Source organism: Momordica charantia (assembly GCF_013281855.1).
Source record: "Momordica charantia cultivar OHB3-1 chromosome 1 unlocalized genomic scaffold, Mcharantia_2.0 BLBB01000001.1, whole genome shotgun sequence".
NCBI classification, from domain to species: domain Eukaryota; kingdom Viridiplantae; phylum Streptophyta; class Magnoliopsida; order Cucurbitales; family Cucurbitaceae; genus Momordica; species Momordica charantia.
Window position 1 is genome coordinate 22,487,794 of NW_028275157.1, and position 20,337 is coordinate 22,508,130.

At 37.0% G+C, this 20,337-nt stretch overlaps 3 protein-coding genes across 4 annotated transcripts; 1 reads left to right on the forward strand and 2 right to left on the reverse strand.

Annotated features, from left to right (window-relative positions):
- Nucleotides 1–336: 336 nt before the first annotated feature.
- Nucleotides 337–1,088, reverse strand: LOC148213454 (uncharacterized). Its single transcript, XM_088125349.1, has one exon. It carries the CDS (start codon nt 1,031–1,033, stop codon nt 569–571), a length of 465 nt encoding a protein of 154 aa, XP_087981475.1. The 5' UTR covers nt 1,034–1,088; the 3' UTR covers nt 337–568.
- Nucleotides 1,089–3,880: 2,792 nt separating this feature from the next.
- LOC111012273 (uncharacterized) lies at nt 3,881–5,622 on the forward strand. Its single transcript, XM_022286358.2, has 3 exons — nt 3,881–4,251; nt 4,484–4,911; nt 5,020–5,622. Exons 1-3 carry the CDS (start codon nt 4,087–4,089, stop codon nt 5,456–5,458), a joined length of 1,032 nt encoding a protein of 343 aa, XP_022142050.1. The 5' UTR covers nt 3,881–4,086; the 3' UTR covers nt 5,459–5,622.
- Nucleotides 5,623–5,774: 152 nt separating this feature from the next.
- On the reverse strand, nt 5,775–19,422 carry LOC111012270 (homeobox-1). Of its 2 annotated transcripts, none has more exons than XM_022286356.2 (18): nt 18,806–19,422; nt 18,233–18,682; nt 15,946–16,019; nt 14,291–14,701; nt 14,112–14,201; nt 13,824–13,988; nt 13,493–13,715; nt 12,935–13,035; nt 12,247–12,333; nt 12,002–12,154; nt 11,756–11,911; nt 10,969–11,178; nt 10,203–10,871; nt 9,571–10,092; nt 8,366–8,998; nt 8,127–8,228; nt 7,094–7,357; nt 5,775–6,905 (listed from the first exon to the last, which is right to left on the reverse strand). In XM_022286356.2, exons 1-18 carry the CDS (start codon nt 18,951–18,953, stop codon nt 6,099–6,101), a joined length of 5,265 nt encoding a protein of 1,754 aa, XP_022142048.2. In that variant the 5' UTR covers nt 18,954–19,422; the 3' UTR covers nt 5,775–6,098. The 2 variants fall into 2 exon arrangements, with proteins under 2 accessions (XP_022142048.2, XP_022142047.2); XM_022286355.2 differs by having other exon boundaries at nt 15,946–16,040.
- Nucleotides 19,423–20,337: the final 915 nt, after the last annotated feature.

A 20,337-nucleotide genomic window follows, 5' to 3' on the forward strand; every position in this document is an offset into this window, starting at 1 on the left:
AGTACGTTCCGTTTGGATAACCTTTCTTCAACCACCCAAAGAAGTTGGGTTTTTTACATTTATTATGGTCCATTTTATCACTCATCTCTGCCATTGCAACTCAAATTAAAAGTTTCTTTTTTTTTTTTTTTTTTTTTTTTTTTTTTTATGTGGGTCTCTTTCTAATTCTACTAACTCTTCTGCGTCTTTCGAAATAATTTATGTACCGACGTGCCATTATATATTGCAGATTCAGAGAGACCAATTTATGAAGAAAATATATTATATTGTCGTTGGTTGCATGAATTAATAGAAAAAAAAAAGAAACCCAGAAATTCAATTTCAAACTCGGTTGAGTTATTTTCATCTTCAAGTGGTTCATTGATTATAGATCTGGTTATAGCTTCCTCCGTCTCTTTCAAAGCCTCTACATTCAGTTCAGCCATTAATGAGTTCTTCCCCAAAACCAAAAAAGTAGCAAAAATGATCCTGACCCAGAAAAGCCTATCAATCCAAACTCAACGTTACAGCCAATTTTCTAAGTTAAAATCCACAGTGGAATCAAAATTACAGCAAAATTTGTGAGTTATTAATCAGTGGAAGACAATGGATTCCACAGCAGAAGAGAAAAGAGCAACAAATTGGGAACCATAATTGGGATCAAGGGATTAACATCGCTGCCGAGGCGCTTCCTTCGGAGCCTCATCCTGACGTAATTCCTCCTCTGTTCATCGCCCCACTGAGCGGCGTCCAGAGATTTAGCGAGAATCAATGGCGGGGGTTGCTGAAATGGGCATTTGGACCGCCACGAGGTTTTGGGGAGGCCAAATCGGGAGACCCTTCTGAGGAAGAGAGAGAAACCCCATTGAAGGTGAAGAGAGAGAAAGGGGAAGAGGGAGGGTTTGGGGCAGAGGATTGGGGGGTACTCCCAGTTGAGGTAGCAGGGGATTTGGGCAGCCATGAAGAACTGAGAAGACAGCGCCGGGGCGCTGCTGGGGCAGACCAGAGCGTGGGTTAGGGCTTCAAGCTTCTGAGGCCATGATGCTTCTTCCATTATTGATTTGCAGTCCAACAAATTACAGCATCACAAGAAATGATAAGAGAATCAGAGATGGAGAATGGAGATATCGTCGCCTGAGAGGCCCACGGGAAAGGAGCACCGTGTATTTGGGCCTATGGCCCTTTTGCTTTTGGGCCAATGGAGTTGGGCTTAGTGGCTTAGCTTCGGATCGACTGGCCTTGGGCTTTCACAATTCTGGATCCAGAAAGAGGAAGAGGGTGCCCAAAAAGGGGACAAAAAGAATGCTCCATGTTTAAAAATTTTCAATTAATTCAATTTAGTCCACCGTATTTTAATAATTTATAATCACTATTAAAATTGGCCGATAATGAACTTAGACTCATGTAAGAGATCATTTAGAGGAATTTAAAAAATTTCAAAGGAGGAATGAGATCATTTTAAGTGTATAGAGTTTCTAATTAATATATATATATATATATATATATATATATATATATATATATATATATATATTTAATTATACTTTTTTTTTTGTGAGAAATTATGCTCTTGCCATTTAAATTATTGTCCATTCACTAAGTATCATGCAATATATGTTTGTCATAATGATGATGGTGTAGTTTAAAAATGTTAAAATATAAAAGTCTACACTAAAATGTTTAAATTTAAAAATCATCAAAATATTAACAACTCAAACATATACTTAACAAGAAAAAATATTACAATAGAAACTATGTTTTTTCTAAATATGGGTTAATTTTTTTTTACCCCGTGAACTTTTACATTAATTCCATTTCAGTTTTTTTTTCTTCTTTGCTTTTGAAATGTTTTATTTTGTATATGAACTTTTATTTTGGCACATAATAACTTTAGGCCATCTAAATTAAATAATGCTTTATATAAATTTAGATCAATCTTAATCTCTAACGATCATATGTGGTAAGAAATAAGTACCAACTATTTTTTATGACATGTTTGAAGAAATAAAGTCTCTTTATTTTCAGAATTAAGAGTAAAATTTTTAAAAGATGTAGACAAACTATCTTTATCTAAGAAAATTGATACTGGATAGGGCGTTAATAAAAAAAAAAAAAATCATTCTCATAAACATAGATAAGTCATCATTATTTAATCAATATTGATCTATATGTTTAAGAGATTGAAAATAGTCTTTTAAGTCACAATCACAATTATAGCTAATCTATTGTTCTTTGGCTTCTTTGAAAGTGTGGTTTAGAAACAACTTATGAAATTTATGGTGAAGAATTAATTAGTTTACAATATTTAACTATGTTACTATAGGTCGAACCATTTTCCTAGAAATCTGCATGTTATATCACTTAGGCAGTTAGATGGTAGTCTCATAACACTTTTTTTAGATTATAAATAATGGACAAGTGGTGATTTAAACATCTGACGATGAAAAAAATTATTTTATGTCTTGAACTAATTGAGCTAGGTTCAAATTAACATAATCTTATATTATAGTTAAGAAAAACATATTCTTATAAGTCTTATACGGGTAAATACTATCTAGATTTTATATAAATTGTTTTCATATTTCAAAGGTCAAATATCATCAACTTAAGCAGCTAACTAAAAATTGAGGTTTAAATTTTCACTCCTCGTCCAATTAAAAAAATAAAAGGTCGAAATTCATATAATAATATGAGTTTATGAAACTCTCTCCCATCTTTACTAAATATTCTAAAAAGTTCTCTTTTATTTATTTATTTTTTCTCTCAAGAAAGATAGCCAAATATGATAAATCTTAACAAAACCTCGAAACTAATCTTTGAATTATGCATAGTATTGTAGGGAAAAATCGAGCCGCCACAAATATATAGGGATGGTCTAGGCCAGCTTCATTAGGTCTTCCCACAAAAGGCAAGCCAATCACAAGTTGGAACTCACCAACACATTCTGCCATCAGTGCACTCAAACAACAGGATTGAGTGTGAGCAGTCAACGCCCTGCGTCACTATGTTGGCTGTTCCGTGATGAAAGACAGGAATCTCGAGCCCACCTACCAAATTCCACTGCCAGCAACAACCTATAAAAGGACAAAGATTATAGCAGTTTAGTATGTTCGAATCCTTTCACTCCACTATTACCCTTGATATCATAGTGCTCGCCTCTATTTTGCACGAAAGGAAGGGATAAACCATGCTGCTTGTGCCACCAAATCTGTGCTTGAAAGTCACGTTTACTCCCTCTTGTAAATTTGTAGCTTTTGAAATAACTAATGCCAACTTTAGCTGGTAAAAGTGGGTAGTAAATCATTGGTTAAAATACTAGTTTGGTCCCTATACTTGCTTTAGTTCATTTTAGTCCTTATATTTTAAAAATGTTTGTTTTGGTCCATGTACTCTATGTTTTAATTCATTTTAGTCCCTATACTTTGAGAATGTTTATTTTAGTCTCTATACTCTTAAAAAGTGACTATTTTGATCCCTTCATTTTATTTTAAATCTCATTTTTTCTCATCACAATTTCAACACCACATTATAATCAATATATTTTTACAATGTAACCATTATTTTATACTAAATAGTTTATGTTATTGGCAAAGATTGACTAAAATAGTCACTTTTTAAAAGTACAGGAATCAAAATGAACATTTTAAAAGTATAAGGATTAAAATAAACCGAAACTAAAAGTACGAGACAAAATAGTATTTTAATATAAATTATAATAATACAATTTTTTTTGTTAACCTTTTGTCAGTACATCAATATTTGGAAATTAAAAAGGAAAAGAGAAAGAATTATGAAACTTAATTTAAACCAAAAGCAAATACAAAAATTGAAGGGATAAAATCAATAATTCTAGAAATGAAGAAATTTTATTATGACCCACATGGTTTCAAATTAAATCTTAGAATTCCATCTGGAAGCTTCCACAGCCTTCTCGACCTCTGCAGTTCTTCCAGACCCATCTTTCTCCATCCCTTTTCTATGCAACCCAACGCCTCTCCACCACGCCCCAATTTTCTCAACGTCAATTAATCTCCTACCAGATCCCAATTCCAGCTTCAAATTTTTGCAGATTCAGAACATCAACAACAAGGTTTTGATTCGATTCACATGGGTGTAGATTATTACAAGATTTTGCAGGTAGATAAGAATGCCAAAGACGATGATTTGAAGAAGGCTTACAGGAAACTTGCCATGAAATGGCATCCTGATAAGAATCCCAACAATAAGAAAGAGGCCGAGTCCAAATTCAAACAGATCTCTGAAGCTTATGAGGTAAAAATCCTACCCCGATTCGATCTATCTATCCATCTTTCTTCCGAGTTAGTAACTTCTGCGGTGCTTCTCTTTTCCATTTTTATCGGTTTTATTTTGATCGCGGTCAAATTCATTCGATTCCGAAGATTCTGCGTCGATCGATAGGGCTCCCTCCGTGTATTTCAGGAATTGCTAATACTTCCGATTGTCGTTTCGAGTACTGAAATGGATGTCTGTTGAATTGTGGCAGGTTTTGAGTGATCCGCAGAAGAGAGCAGTCTACGATCAATATGGCGAAGAGGGCCTGAAAGGTCAGGTGCCTCCTCCGGGAGCCGGAGGTCCCGGCGGTGCGTCGTTCTTCCAAACTGGGGATGGCCCAACGATGTTCAGATTCAACCCTAGAAATGCCAACGACATTTTCACAGAGTTCTTTGGATTTTCGAGCCCATTTGGAGGAATGGGTGGCGGTGGAAGCGGCATGAGGGGCGGTTCGAGGCCATTTGGTGGCAGCATGTTTGGTGATGATATGTTCGCTTCATTCGGTGACAGCCAGCCCATGAGCCAAGGTCCACGAAGAGCTGCTCCAATTGAAAGGAGGCTGCCCTGTAGCCTTGAAGAACTCTACAAAGGCACCACTAAGAAGATGAAAATCTCCAGGGAAATAGCCGACGCTAGTGGGTAAGTTCTTCTTCACCAACCAGAACCACCATGATTTTGCTCGGTCTTTCCATGGTTTGAGAAGATGCAACTTTGAAATAACCCCTGGTTTCATGTTACCTGCTGCAGGAAGACATTGCCTGTGGAAGAAATTCTAACAATAGAAATCAAGCCAGGTTGGAAAAAGGGCACAAAAATAACGTTCCCAGAGAAGGGAAATGAGCAACCGAACGTGATTCCGGCAGACCTGATTTTCATTGTAGATGAGAAGCCACACAGCACATTCACAAGGGATGGAAATGATTTAGTGGTCACAAAGAAAATCTCTCTTGTTGAAGCTCTAACGGGTTACACAGCCCATGTCACCACACTTGATGGAAGGAGCCTGACCATCCCCATTAACAATGTGATTCATCCAGACCATGTGGAGGTTGTTCCAAAGGAGGGGATGCCATTTCCAAAGGAACCCTCCAGAAGGGGCAACTTGAAGATCAAGTTCGACATCAAATTCCCCACAAACTTGACTTCAGAGCAGAAATCTGGGATTAAGAAACTCCTGGTGTCTTAGAGACTCTCTGTCCACCTGCACTCTTGTAAAAACAAGTATGTTTTAACAGGGTCTGTAATTGCATTGCATCTCTGTTTTTAAACGCTCTACTCTTAAGGCTTCCTCTGCCCTCAGAGATGGCGGCACAAAAACAATAAAATAGCAAACATGTGAACTTGATAGTTCTTGAGCTGTGTATGTTTACTGTTTAGTGGTGAGAGCAATGTTTCTGAAAGACTTCATGTTGCTGTCTAATTGTGAAGGTTTTTAGTCTCTATCCTGTCGAAAATATGTGCATGAATATGTAAATGGTAGTAGCAAATTGGGAGCATAGTACTTGGAACTAAAGTAGAGCCTTGTAAAATTTCGACAACGTATGAAAGAGCCATTTGTTCTTCTCCTTGTAGAACATCATGTAGCAACTATAACTTTACAAATGTTTATTATCAAATAATTACTCTAAGACGAATGATACAATGCTTCACTTTCCATCAATAAATTAGACTAAAGATCTAAAGGTAATGCCAGTCACGGTGCGCCCCTGAGGGGATATACTAAAACTAAGATATATTTGGGGATACTGCTATTTTGTTCCCCTGTACACAAATTCAGCCGCTGGTGAAGGGTATCAAAACTAAGCAGCTTCTCAATTTCTGATTATTTAATCACTATAGTCGTCTGAGACAGGAGATTCACCTCCACCGTTGTTGCCTATCCTATTTGGTGAACAATCCGACTCCTCGCTCGTATCGACATCTAACTCCAAATCATCGTTTCCTGCCTCTTCAGTGCCATTGTAGTCCTCAGATAAATCCACATCCTCATCACTAGCTATCCCTAAATCACCATTCCATCTGTTGGAGGTGCCGTCAAAACCAAAGTCCCAACTCCCTCGCTCATACCCAACTGCATGGGCATCGTCGTCAGAGTCCATTGGTTCTACGTTGTTTACATTCTCCTCATTCTCCTCGTTCTCCTCATCTTCCAAAACATTCTCCTCATCTTCCAAAACGTTCTCTTCATCTTCCATATCTACGAATCCATCAATCTTTTCATCCTCCCATTCACCAATAAAATCTTTTGGTGATTCATCTCTATTCTGAGTACTACTAGGCACTATGCCCAACAAACCTTCATCTTGAATGCTCTTCTCAGCCCTTCTCTTCCTTACCGTTCGGCGGCCCCGTACGCCCATAACCTGTGTTCCTTGTCCTAATTGCCTTGGTCCTTGATTCATTTTCTCATTACTCTTGACATGTTGCCGGACACGGCCAGATTTAGAACCATTAACCTTTTTCTGCCACCTTCTACGACGTCCATGATCTCGACTCCCTCGGCCACGTTTGTAGCTGTTCCTCGAACTCTTTGGATCAGCTGAGTTCTCTTTCTTCATCAGATCATCATAGTCCAGTTCATTCAGTTTATTCCGTTCATCATTCTTGACCTGAACATATCTACTGGGAAAGTTCTGCATTGAGAAACAAATAAATCAGTTATGAAGGATAATAACACGCTTCTGGTATCAAGCACATATTCTGACCAAGAACAAATTAAACATGTATCAATTAATAGTTGGGTTTCTTTTAACTCCAACCTTTTTTTCAAGATAGATAACAGTAATTCCTGCAATAAGCAAAAAGAGAAGAAATAGCATACCATATATTCTCCAGTTTCCTTGTACTGATCAGGCTCTGGTTTCTCACACCCGATATAATAAATCGATGCATCTACCTCAAAAAGCCTCAAAGCAAGAGCTGCACTCGTCCGTGGAATCCATGGTAACGTAAGAACAGACCCAACATCTGATTGGTCATGTATAACATTCCCAGAGACGGAACAAGAGCTCAGGTGCTCGTCTGTCGTAGTAAAGTCTGATTTTAGAAAATCTCGCTTAATTACACTTTCAAACAGGGTCAATATCTGTAGCATACACGAACATGAGTTAACAGGTAAAACTTCATCGTTCAAAGAATAGCGAGAACAAAAAAACTAGACAAATATAAGTAGACTTGATATGAATAGACTCGGAATCCAATTACATAGTACAGGAGTCCATCAGGTGAGCATACTGCACTATACACATTATACACGATACTAGAGTTTGAATATGAACTCCAAGTTTACTGGCAGTATTACATGGGCATTCACATTCTGTCAAACAGCAACAAATGATAAACATGCATGTGTGGTAATGCAGAATTAATCAATCACCGACTTCAAGCATCTGATTGATGTTGAAAAGAAAACTTATAAATGATAATACAAGTTTCGGCTGGTTCAAGTATTTTTTTTAAATGAGAAATCATGCTTTCACTGAGGAAAAAATGAAAGAATACAAGCACATATAAAAAAATACAACCAAAATAAAAAAGGAGCCAAACTAAACCTCCAATCAAGCACAATCAAACCTAAGGGATAATTACAACAGCCCTTAAGCACCAAAGCTAACGAGATAAAATATCCTCCAAAGATCTCTCGATCTTGCTGGTTCAAGTACATGTGCTAAGTGCAAACAAATTACTGTGATAGAAATAGTAGGAGATAGCCAAATCATGGCACATGCAACCCAGATTATAACGAGGAGAGGGTTTATGGAAGAATCAGATAACCAGCAGTTTAGAAGACCAAGGGTTAGAAGTGAAACAACTTAATGGTGAGCTGAGCTCAACAATTGAAAATGCCGAAATACCTGTAGCAGCTCTTCAATGGATGATGACATGTCCATCCTGACACCCCAATTTTTCCTACGTTCTGTCCAAAACGAGAGAAAAGCTTCTGACGGAACATGTGCCTGTGGACAAGTAACTCCTAATGAAAACCAAGTCCAGATAAAGGTAAAGGCAGCTAAAAATGGAGGCATAAGCCTTCAAATCTGAAAATGAAATAGGAATTATGTTGAAAAAGGCCTTTATGGTTATTGCTTCTCACCTCAATGACAGCTAAGACGGCCTTGACCAATCTACTTTTGAGGGGAAGAGATGCATCTAAAGTGTGTGTATCCCAATGGTAAGACTTCCTTTCCCTCTCACAGTGAAGTTTGTGTTCAAAAAAATTAATATCATTCCCACTAGTGTCAAAAGTTTGATGGCATGAAGTGCAGTGAGAATGTTCAGAATCGAACAAGCACAAACAAAAATCACAAATGTCCAACAGCTGTGTGCACCTTTTTTCTCCAAATTTCATGGCACATAATGTTGCTGTGTTAAAGCTCTCTCTTAACATCCACCTCTGCAAGTCTTGATACCTTCTAAATGCAGCCTTCTTTTCATTTTCATTTCTCCCAAGCTCAATTCTGAATGAAGATGATGTTACCATCGTATCCAAATTTAAACCACAAACAGTACTGCTAGGACTGTTAAACACAGTGTTGCAATCAGGACTAGAACTGGATTCATCATTTTCATTTTTAGGAGTAGTTCCACTTTGAACCAAAAAATTGGCACACTGCAGATTCCTTCGAACATTTTCCTTAAAGGATGTCTCTATCATTTGCAACATTATGCGTAGGTGTGACTCTCTAACCCCACGTGTGTCCAAAGCCATCGAAAGAGCATCAAAGTCCTACAAATCAGAGGGTTTGATTAATTGCCAAGGTCACAAATAGGTTAGATATAGTCATATGGCTAACCAAAATCTTATATGACAACGACAAGATTCCAAAGCGTATGCCTAACTACCACATAACAACACAAGGAACCTTTTCTCAAATCCTGGTATACAGTAACATCTATGAACAAGTTTCATAAAGCAACCAACAATCAGAAATAGATGCCCAGTTCTTCCTCCTTAATTAACATATTCTTGCATTGATTAACCTAATGCCAAAAAAGGATCAAAGCATGTACGTAACAACAAATTGCTTCCAATAGACTAATGCCTGATCTTTAACTATTCTAGTGTCGCAGAAGTTCCCATTATGGTAAGCAATATTCAACTGCGCAGAGAAAATCCTGGTTCCAATAGCTGAAATAATAAACGGAACAGAACATTCCAGGAAACGGAAATTGATTAATGCAATGAGTTAGTAGTGGGCAATCAATATATGTCCCCACCTCTTTAAAAATGGGAAAAAGAAACTAAGATGAACAGGATATTATATAAAATAAACCTAGCACAACAGAAATAGTACCTACCTCTTCAGAATCAATAAGCCTCCATTTTCCATCATACATTTCAACGAATATTCTCCCAGAACCGGGATCGTTGCTTGAAGAAGACGCAACAAATTGCCAGTATCGATTACGCCTACGATCTCGACCAAGTGGCAGGGACCTATATGTGTACATCTCTTCAGCTCTATGGGCAATATAGGATTTTAACTGTGAGCGTGACCTCTTTGAAGCATGTCCATATTGATGAGACAAACAGTTATCTGGCCCCGGGAAAAGATCTGCCACTAAAGTAGCCCTCTCATTAGGCACACTACCAAGGTTTTCTGCAGTGCTTGGGATTGTTTCATTGTTCTTGTTCTCAGCAACAGGTAATGGGCTTTGACCACCCTCCATAGTGGAACCATTAAGTTCAGTTTCCACCTTGCTCACCATGTGGATTGGAAAATCAGATTTATTGATGATCTCTTCTTTTAGGCGAGATTTATCAATCTGTGCCTCTGCCAACATTTGCTTCTTAACAGCATTTGCAGCTTCCAAACGGTCCTATATAAACCATTATTATTAAAATCAAGATCCTCCAATAAAAATGGATCCAAAACATTTAATAACTATCATAAAGAAATTCCATACATCAAACTAGAAGCAACATTTACCTCTAGAACAAGGCGAATAGAGTTTCCTTCATTTGCAATGCTGGTTAAGACAACAAGGGCATTCAGGCGCTCCTCAACACTAAGATCATGATACTCACCTTCTGTAAGTCCTTGAATCCATGATTCACCTTCCTTGCTTTCATCAATCTCCATATTCTCTTGATCGAGATCACTGGTAGTAGTCTCATCAACAGCAGCATATTGCTCTGTAGTTATATCCAAATATTTTACGTCCTTGGAACCACTTAGGGGGGAGGATGATAGATCCTTGACACCTTCATTTTGTGAATTTCCAACAATAACGTGACATGAGTTCTCATTCTCAACTTCTAAGTTAGTATCTCCTTTGTTAACATCTTCATTCATCAAAGCTGTCGTTGCTAAATCATCAACTTCAGGATCTTCATCAACATCATCACATTCAGATTCTTCGTCTCTTTCAACGTCATCAGCATCTTCTCCAGCTAAAAACCCATTCTGAAATATCTGAATTTTCTTTCTAGCTACAGAAAGTATTTCCTCGGCATCATCTGGATCCTTCCTGTAGGGAGCTCGTACACGATATGTGGAAGGAGCTATTCTTTCAAAAAGCTTAGTATCCCTTGTCAAAGCAACAGAAATGGAAGCCTCTGGTGTTTTGCTTGTAGACAGATCCCTAAGCCCAGATCTCTACACAATTGATTTGAGCGTAAGGTTTCTTTATCAAAATTAGACAACCAAACAGGCATAGTATCAAATTCTCATTCAACAAAAATAATAGGCTCACCTGTATCTTGTCTGCAAGTTCTAGTACTGTTAACCCCTCACTTCCTTCTAGTGAAAGGACATGAAAAGCAGCAAATTTGACAGTTCCAGGAGTTAGCCGATGCCTAGATCTTCGTGGAGCTAGCAAACCTTTCTCTTGCATGATAGCAAATGCATTTTCAGCAGCTGAACCATTGCGAAGAGTAGACACTACGTCCTCACCGCATTTAGCCTACAAATCAAGTCTAACTAAATTAAAAAAACATGACAGTTTAAAATGTCCCGTTTGAATCTGATAAATCGTTCATGCACTAACAGAAGGTCCAATTTAATAATAATATGAGGGAAATTTATGAACAGGCGTCACCCTGGAATCAAGAACTTGTAGCTGATGTAAAAGGTCTACCAAGAATCCAAGATACATTTTTTATATCTGTGTGTCTAGGCCAGCTTGTGTGTCTAGGCCAGCTTGCGTACACCTTCACTAATTACCGGACAACCACCTTACCCTAATACATTTGGTTGTCAAATAAACTTGTAGGATATTAAGTCCTAGTAGGTGGACACATCCGAGCTTTACTATTTAAGTGGTCTTTATTGACCACTAGGCCAACTCATGATGGTTACCAAGAAAATTTTCTATTAACAATTGAATTAAACAACAGCCCCTTCACTATTTACAGTAGCATCCCCCTACTAGCTTGCTGACATTTCCACTTAAGGACAATAAATTGTCTGGTAATGAAGTACAAAAATTAGTTCGACTCCATGCAAGTAATTGGCCCGTGCTAAATAATTGAAAAATAGACCTCGTCATTGCCATGCATTTCAGGCCATGCCAAACTCCTCTTCTTCAACTGTGGTCCAAAGCCAGCTGACAATGCTAATTGTCGAAATATTTCAGGCCATGTTAACGTGTTTAAATGTTTCTGCCAGTTGCAAATGTCAAACCCCCATGCATATGCCTGACACAGAAAACAAATGTCAAATGGTTCTGAAAAAATACAAAGAGAATCATATTAATATGTACAAACTATTTATATTATTCAAATTACCCCCTCCACAATCTGCGGATGTCCACCTCCAGTGTTGGCAACACCATTCTGATTTATTCCCAATCCAGTAGAAGGTGTTCTTGCTACATCTTCAATATCTTTTACAATCAGTCTCAGGAGACAAATGTGAATCTCACCTAGTAATCTTGAATCCTAGAATTGAAGTTAAGAAGGGTGTCAGAGTGGTTAAGAAGCAAACTTGAAAACAATTTATTAGGGAGAAAATGTCCCCATGGATGACTCACATAGTCATGAAGAGCTTGAACAAACTCATCAAGTGTAAAGGGCCATAGCTCTAGAACATCAGAAAATGTGATAAAAAATCTCCACACCTGGAAAACAACTTCAAAATATGTAAGTGTCCATTTATTCTCTAAAAAAGATGCTCCAGATACAAATTGGAAAACTTCTTGCAAGTCGTTTGCCACTTGCCAGAATAAATGCTAATAACATGAAGTATAATTGATGCAAAATAAACTACAAGTTACATGGAGGCACAGAAACGAATAACTCGAAGTGCTAACAGGGGATCAACAGCATCTTGGAAATAGTTGACATGTCAATGCACAATTGTGTAATCAAACAACATCCTTAATCCCCGATAAAGTTCTTTATTCGGAATTAAGTGAGACATAGAACTCCAAAACTTTTCTAAAGAACAAATGATGAAATGTTACACTTGTGTATTTTAAGAGAATACGTTAGCACTTAACTGCAAACATGCAACTCTTAAATTAGAAGGCATGCATACAAGTGAATGGCCCAGAAAATTCATATTCTACAGAAGACTAGGAAGTGGATTTAAACAAGCAAAGGAGTACAAGATAACCTTCAACAGCTAATGGATAAAAATCACCATGAGCCAACAACCCTACCATTCCTCTTAAAATGCTTATCGAATTATACAAAGAAAAAGGAGGCTTTGAGACGTACCATGAGAAGGTTACCAATGTTCTCCTCTGAATTGATCCAAGGTTGAATGCTGAAAGGTATTTTCAATTGCACAGACTTGGGTGGAAATGCAACTAGATAATCTGAAAATAATATGTTAACAGCTGACAGTAAGATTCAGAAAACTACAAATAATAATAATAATTAGATATTATGGGCAAACGGGATCATGAGTGCTTAAAGCGTCTTACCATAAGAACAAAAAAATTTGGTGTAGGTAAAATAGGAGTAATCTAATTTGTCATTTTTCATGAACTAATTCGTAGACAAATTTCAAATATACAAATTAACTGGGTTTTGGATATATACTTTACTCATTTGGACATACAAAGTAATTGGGGGAAAAGGAATTGACGTGAAGGATTTTCTCAATTTTTATTAATAACTACAAGTTTTTAAGCTAACTAACATAGTAACATGCAACACCATTGAGCTCACAGGACTGCTTACCAAGTACCACCTAATCGAAAATATTGGAACTTAGAAAGGGAAAAAGATATAAATATCTCAAACAGGTGGCCACTCGAAAACAATGCCAACCTCTGAATGATTCAAGATTCTGCAGAGTATCATGATCAAGACTTAATATTGAGGATAATCCTTTGTTTGCAGCCGCCAGTTCCATAAGTTCAAGTTGTTCGTCCTCAATAAGCTCCATAGACTCACGGGCAATTCTACGAGCAGTAGCCTTCTCTATTGCGGCTTTGCGTCTCACTGCTTCCTTTTCTTTTCGAAGTGCTTCTTTTTGCCTCCTTTTCTCAGCCTAAAGTTAAAGCAAAGTGATAGTGAGCAAGGATAACTTATTACCCATTTAATAATTTCCTTAAGAACCTAGCAGCTGAGGAGAAAAAAGAATTAAACCTAATCCTACCCTCAAATATTCCCTCTGCAGAAACTTTTCCCTCCGTTCATGTTCACGTCTTTCCTCACGCTTCAATCTCTCCGCTTCCCGCTGCTTCTCTCGCAGTAACCTCTCCTCTTCTCTCCTCCTTTCGCGATCTTGCTTTTCCATCTCTTTCCTCATTCGTTCTTCACTCTACCAACAAAGTTTCATACTTAGAATTAAAAGTTATTGCTTTCCTAAGAAAAGTTTCTTCCAATTTTTCTCAGAAAAACAGCGTACATATTGTAAGCACAATTTTTATTTAAAAAAAAAAACCTTTTTCCTCAAAATATCCTGTTTCTCAAGCTCTTTTCGCATTCTTATCTCATGGGCTTCAGCTTCTTTGTTCATACGAGCTTCATCACTCTGCAGAAGGAAACACAAGAAATAATAAAATCCCAACTCCACATTCACATAAAAAATATCCCAGTGTCTTTTGAGTGCTTCAGGAGTACCTTGCGTTTCCTTTCCATCCTAATGATGACATCGTTTGGAAAAGCATGCCCATCAGGCAATACATATTGATTTTCTGGTCCAACAATTGAGTGATCAGTAAACTGAGAATTCATTCTGATACTTGCAAAAGAATCCCTTGCAGGGACAAATGCGCTATCTTCAGCAGGAGGTGGAATGGTAACACCTTGCTTCTCCTGTTGAGGTAAGAGTCGAACCCTTGAGACCTGACCATGGTAATTATGGCTCCTGTTCAATTGTTCATGACCAAGCAAAAATGATGGTGTCCTTCCTGCTGAAACCTCGACTAATGAATCTGGATAATGTGATTGGGCAACTGGTCCATAAGCATCAGCTCTAAGATTAGACTGGTCCGGAAGAAATGAATATTCAGGAAATGCCCTTGTAGTTGCCTGCACAAAATTCCATCCCATTTCAACATGATAAACCAGAAGAATTAGATAGCACACGTTAAATCATTTCAACTAGTAAATAATATATTAACTCAATAAAACATTTGAGAATGACCAGGATGCGTATAAAACATGACCAGTATGCATATACAATAAAATACATTATTAATTTCTCTTTCCACCTTCTATAAGGATTTTTGTGCTAGTTGTTTGGAGGTGGTGTTCTACCAGCTGTTTAGGGAGAAGGGAGGAACTCACCGTTAAGGAGCATGGGAGGAGCCCTATGGAGGATAACCTCTCTTACATCTTGTGGAACATTTTGCTCAATAGGGGAATATTTAGGGGGTCAAGAGTGTTTTGGGAGGTGGACTACAACATCTCCCTTAGGCCATATGCTACCAAAGAGTTTTGTAACTATCCCTCATCTCTTGTCCTGGACAATTAAAGACCTTTGTTTTCTTTTTTCCCATTTTTTTATTTAAGCTCCTTTTTAGGTGGCCTTTTTTTATTAGAAAAAAATAGATCATGCATATTCTTCTATTTTTTCTTAACGAAAATTTGGTTTCTTATAAATTTAAAAAATATAATAATAATTAAAAAAAAAGGTTTCTAGAGTAGCCATTAGCGGAGCTGAAAAATATATAGTACAACTGCCAATGTTTTCAAAAGCATAAGCGGCACTGTAGTAACTCTCTAGGGCTTAAGTGCAAGCGGCAAAAAATGGGAGGGCTTTTTTGTGAAGAATGAGCACCCAATAGAAAATTTTCAACGTAAATTATATAGATAAAAAATAAAACATTAGGAATAGCCAAGATAGAGAGAATATGAGAAAATTAAGCCCTAAAATAAAAACTAAATATTTGTAGCAATAACTTTATACTTGATCAGTAGTAACATTAAAACTGATAAATCAATATTCTAGTTTCTACAACAACTGTTATGGTTACATCCCGGAAACAGAGTATAAATCTTAGAACATTTACTACATGAAAGAATTACAGCATAAAACAGGAAACTTTAAAAGCCGTCCAGCAAGTGGGTGTGAGATATTGAGGGGAAAGAAACACAGCTATGAGTATATAACTGAAGATTTTCACAAGAGAAAGGAAAAATTTTGGGGGAAAAAATGAATTGAAAAATCAAGAGGAAATATTTAAAAAATCAAGGATGAATCACCATGTCCCCATTGGGTAGAAATGCTAACAATAAAAACGCAGAGCATTAAATGAACAAAGTAGACTAACTTTATTTGATTTTGCATCCCGTTGTTCATATTTGTCTCCATACGAATGTGCAGATCGCTTCTGCTGTTCTGCCACTGTTTTATCACAATAAGAAACTAAAATGGTCAGTCAATAGCAGTATCATCAAGGATAAGCAATTCAAGAATATTGTTGTAGTTTAGTATCAGGTCATAGTGTAATACTCAAGAAGATAATAACATTCTTGTAGGAAATCCGGATCACAATGGAGTACGACTAATGCAAATAAAGATATTTGAGATATGTCAAAACAAATACAACGAACCAAGTAATTCTTTTCACACAGTTATTATCCATGGTTATTATCCATGAAAGAAAAAATTTATGGCAAACTTTTATTTTCCAGTATATCAAAACCACAAAGGAAAAGAAAATTCCTTGGGAGCACTTTATCATAGCCTTTTTTTGGATAACATGGAGGGAACGAAACAACTGAACTTTCACCCCGAAAGATCTTCCCTACGAGAGGATTTTTGAATTGATAGTCTTTTTGGTCATATCTTGGAGCAAATGTTCTCCCCTTTTTCACCATTATAGTTTTACTTCCCTTTTAATCAATTGGAACCCAGAGAGTACAAAAGTAGCAAATGGGGCATTAGCGCCTGAAGACGAACAATTAAGATACAAAAATGAAGTAGAATAACGGGCCATTAATGCCAATCCAATGATCCCCAAAAAATCGAACACGGGTCTCACCTCTAACTAAGAAAGAAACAATCTACGTGTATATTCTTTCATTTTTTCTTGATAGAAGCTTCAAGCAATCTAACTATCTAAACAAAGAGAGACCATTTAAGATACTACTTTCCACAAATTTCGCTATGAACCATCTTGGAGTCCCACCAGCAAGCCTGTAATCCATATCAACTCACAAGTCACATTTACCTTATACCACAAGAATCAGGTTCTAGAGGAAAACATCAATACCATTAAGCCTGTAAAGCATTGTTCTTTTCTTTATAACTAGGTTACCAACAACAAGAACTATTTGCTTAACCCCTTTTTAACACCACCCCAATGGACCATACATGGCCCTCCTTCCTCAGAACCCTCCAACCCCACAAAAAATCTATCATCAGGTAGCAAAAGTCTTTCCCTCAGGTTACGACTGACAAGGAAAGAAAATAAAACAATTTCAAGCAATTACAACCCAAAATGCCATTAGCGCACAAGCCATTTTTTCCAGAGGACCTTGTTCAGAAATTCCTAGTCTACGTAATCATAGTCATAGGTCTTTTAAAGATTTCTTTTTTTTTTATAACCGGAAGTCGGACCTTAGCTCCCCTATACCCAGGAGCGGGTCCTGTCCCAATGTCCGGACCTGGAAGGCATCCAGAGTTTTTAGTATTAAGCTCACCAAAAGGTTTGAATTTGAGACCTCCAAGCCAGTATGACCAAGAGACCCAAAGTCTTTGCCAACTAGGCTGTTCCTTGGCGGCTTTTAAAGATTAATTTGGAAAGTAATCCCTTCTTGTTTATGAGATCAATAATCCTCCATAGCCTTGTCCGTAATGAAAACCATCTAGAATCTATCTCTATGCCACAAGGGCCACACTTGGCAAGAGGGAGACTGTAAAAGGAACCACCACCCTCAATATCTTGGCCAACTCATACGAGACAATCTTACAAAGGCCGGCAACTAAACTAATGTGCCTAAAATCCTTCAAATATGATGTCTTTGTCCAAGACTTCTTGGGGGAAGAAAAATAAAGGTTTCACTCGTAAATGAATCAATTATGCCCCTCTCATAAAAATTTATGAGAACTTGAAGTATGTCCTCTCCCACAACCTCCCAATTAAACCAAATTCTAGGAGAACATTAAGCTAAGTCCTATTTCAAAACCCCCTAATTACAATTAGACCATCAGGGTCAGGTGCTTCATTCTCATTGCTTATCAAACTGATTTGACTTACCACATCAGGGGGGCAGCGTCTAATCTAATGCAAGAGAAGCTAAACATATTGCTATATCATAATTGATACTTAATACAGCCTTAATTAGGATTAGAACTATTAAACGAATACTAAAAATTGGGACTGAAACAGGAAAATAAATGTTATCTTCTTCTTTTGGTCCTCATTGTACACTCTGATCCATGATTTATGCCAATTGAAGTTCTTTAAGTAACTCCTTTGGCTTTTCAAGAGTTTTTGTCCTCTTTAATATATATAAAGAAAAAATGATACTAAAATTTCCATAAACATGCAGTCGAAATTTTTAAGAAGAATGGTTTAAGGAAGTTTTTTTTTTCAGAAAATTCAGCCATACCTATGGGTGCACCGAAAGCATCAGGTGGTAATGGATCAAATTCAATCCCAAGAATAGGTCCGTCCTCCCTCAATGGCTCTCCTAACTGCGACTCCACGCAAGCAATAGCTCTATGTTCCATAACAGACCGTGAAGGCTCATAATACCTTCTCATCGGTGGCATATCGTCACCAACACTTCTAGGTACCACATTGCGCAACCCAACGTCACCGAATGGGCTTGAACCTGACCCCGACCCTGAAGCGTAATCACTACCTGGCTCGGCCACCACTCTCAATTCATCAATGGGAGAGTCGGGCAACGCCGGTGCCACCATCTTTCGCGGTTTCTTCGCCGGTTCCTTTTTGTCCTTCAGCCTCCTGTGACAAAACCACATCTGCAATTGCCGATCGGTGAGCCCCAATTTCTCCGACAGTTCAGCCCTCGTCGACTCTGATGGGTACGTCTCCACTGATCAAATCAATCAAACACAACAAAATCAGAATACCAGAAGTAAACAGCGACCGTAAACCCCAAAAGGAAAAAAAAAAAACAAAATTGAAAGAAATAAAGAAGAAAGTTATGTGGACGAACAAGCATAGGCTTTCTCGAGGGTTTCAAGCTGAAACGGAGTCTTCATCTGGCGCTTGGGCTTGCTAAGACCCTCACTTGAGTTACTAATTTTGTTAATATTATCATTATTCTGGTTGTGATTCTCCCCGTCCGAAGCAGCAGCTTCCATCGAATTCGAAGGTTGAAGATCGAAGAAAAGAAAAACACAGAACACCCAAACCCTAGAATCAAAAACCAAAAACACTCTTCGGAAACAAAATTGAAAAACCCGAAGCAATCGAACTACGAATTCCCCTTTCCCAACTTAACCTAAATACCGTAATAGTCAAGGAACAGAAAAGCAGTATAGAAGAATTATCATCATCGAAATCGAATAACAATAATAAAAGAATAATAAATGATGAGAAAAGAAACAAGAAATTATAGGAAAAGGCAAATTCAGGAACAAATAACCAACAGTCTCCTTTCACTCTGATCCAACCTCCCATAATTCATTCTCTTTAATTTCTTTAATTTCTTTTCTTAAAACGCTTTTTAATGAATGTCAAACAAGACTTTTCTTTTTCTTTTCTTTTCTTTTCTTTTTTCTTTTTTTTTCCTTTTAAATTTACCATTCTCCAACCCCCTCCTCTCCCCCATGTGCTCTTCTGAATTTTGATGAACTTTTAAGTTAGGTTCTTCGATGTATATATATTATTTTTCTTTTCTTTTTTTTTTTTCCTCCCCCATTTTCTTTTTATTTTCCTTTTTTTAAAGCCGTGTCGGAGTTTCTAATTTCTTGGGCCTTTCGTTCTTCCAGTTCCATCCACGAACTCTAGTTTGCAATCATGGGTTCCAAGTTTGCTTATTATTATTTTGGCCCCTTTGCTACCCAACGTCGCTGATTGGTCATTTATGGGTTTAATTTTTTTTTTCTTTTCCAATTTTAAACCTGACGTGGATAGTTACTGGGATGGTGGGTGATTTAATATTTATAAATATTTTATGTCTTTTAGTTTCTCTTGCCTTTGGAATAAAAAAGTTCAGTGATTTTTTTAAATCGTTGAAATCCTATAAATTATTTCAATTTTTTTATACTTCAATGGATGTTAGTTAAATAAATATATATATATATATATATATATATTTACAGAATGTTGTTTAAGTCTTTTAAATATTTTATTTATTAATAGAAGTTTGCGGAAACTTACCTCACAGTTAATGAAAGGGAGAAGAAAAAACTCTGAAATCCGTCAATACAATTTTGAAATCATTCAAGTATTGGAGAAATGTTAAGAGTATTTGACTATTGTTTTTTGGAGGTAACTGTCAAACCTCCCTTTGATTTCACAATTGTTTTTCTGGTATTTGACTAACTTGTATAATTATTTTCCATTAAGTAGGTTTTGCATTGAAAAAACAACTATTGTTTCTATGATAAAACTAATTAAAATCTGAAAAAATATTTATAATGTCTACGTTGAAGCTAATTATCGTTTATCTATCTTGTTATGGATCCCACATTGAAAAGAGGAGGGAGCTTTATAAACAACAGTTACTCATCTCATTGTCAA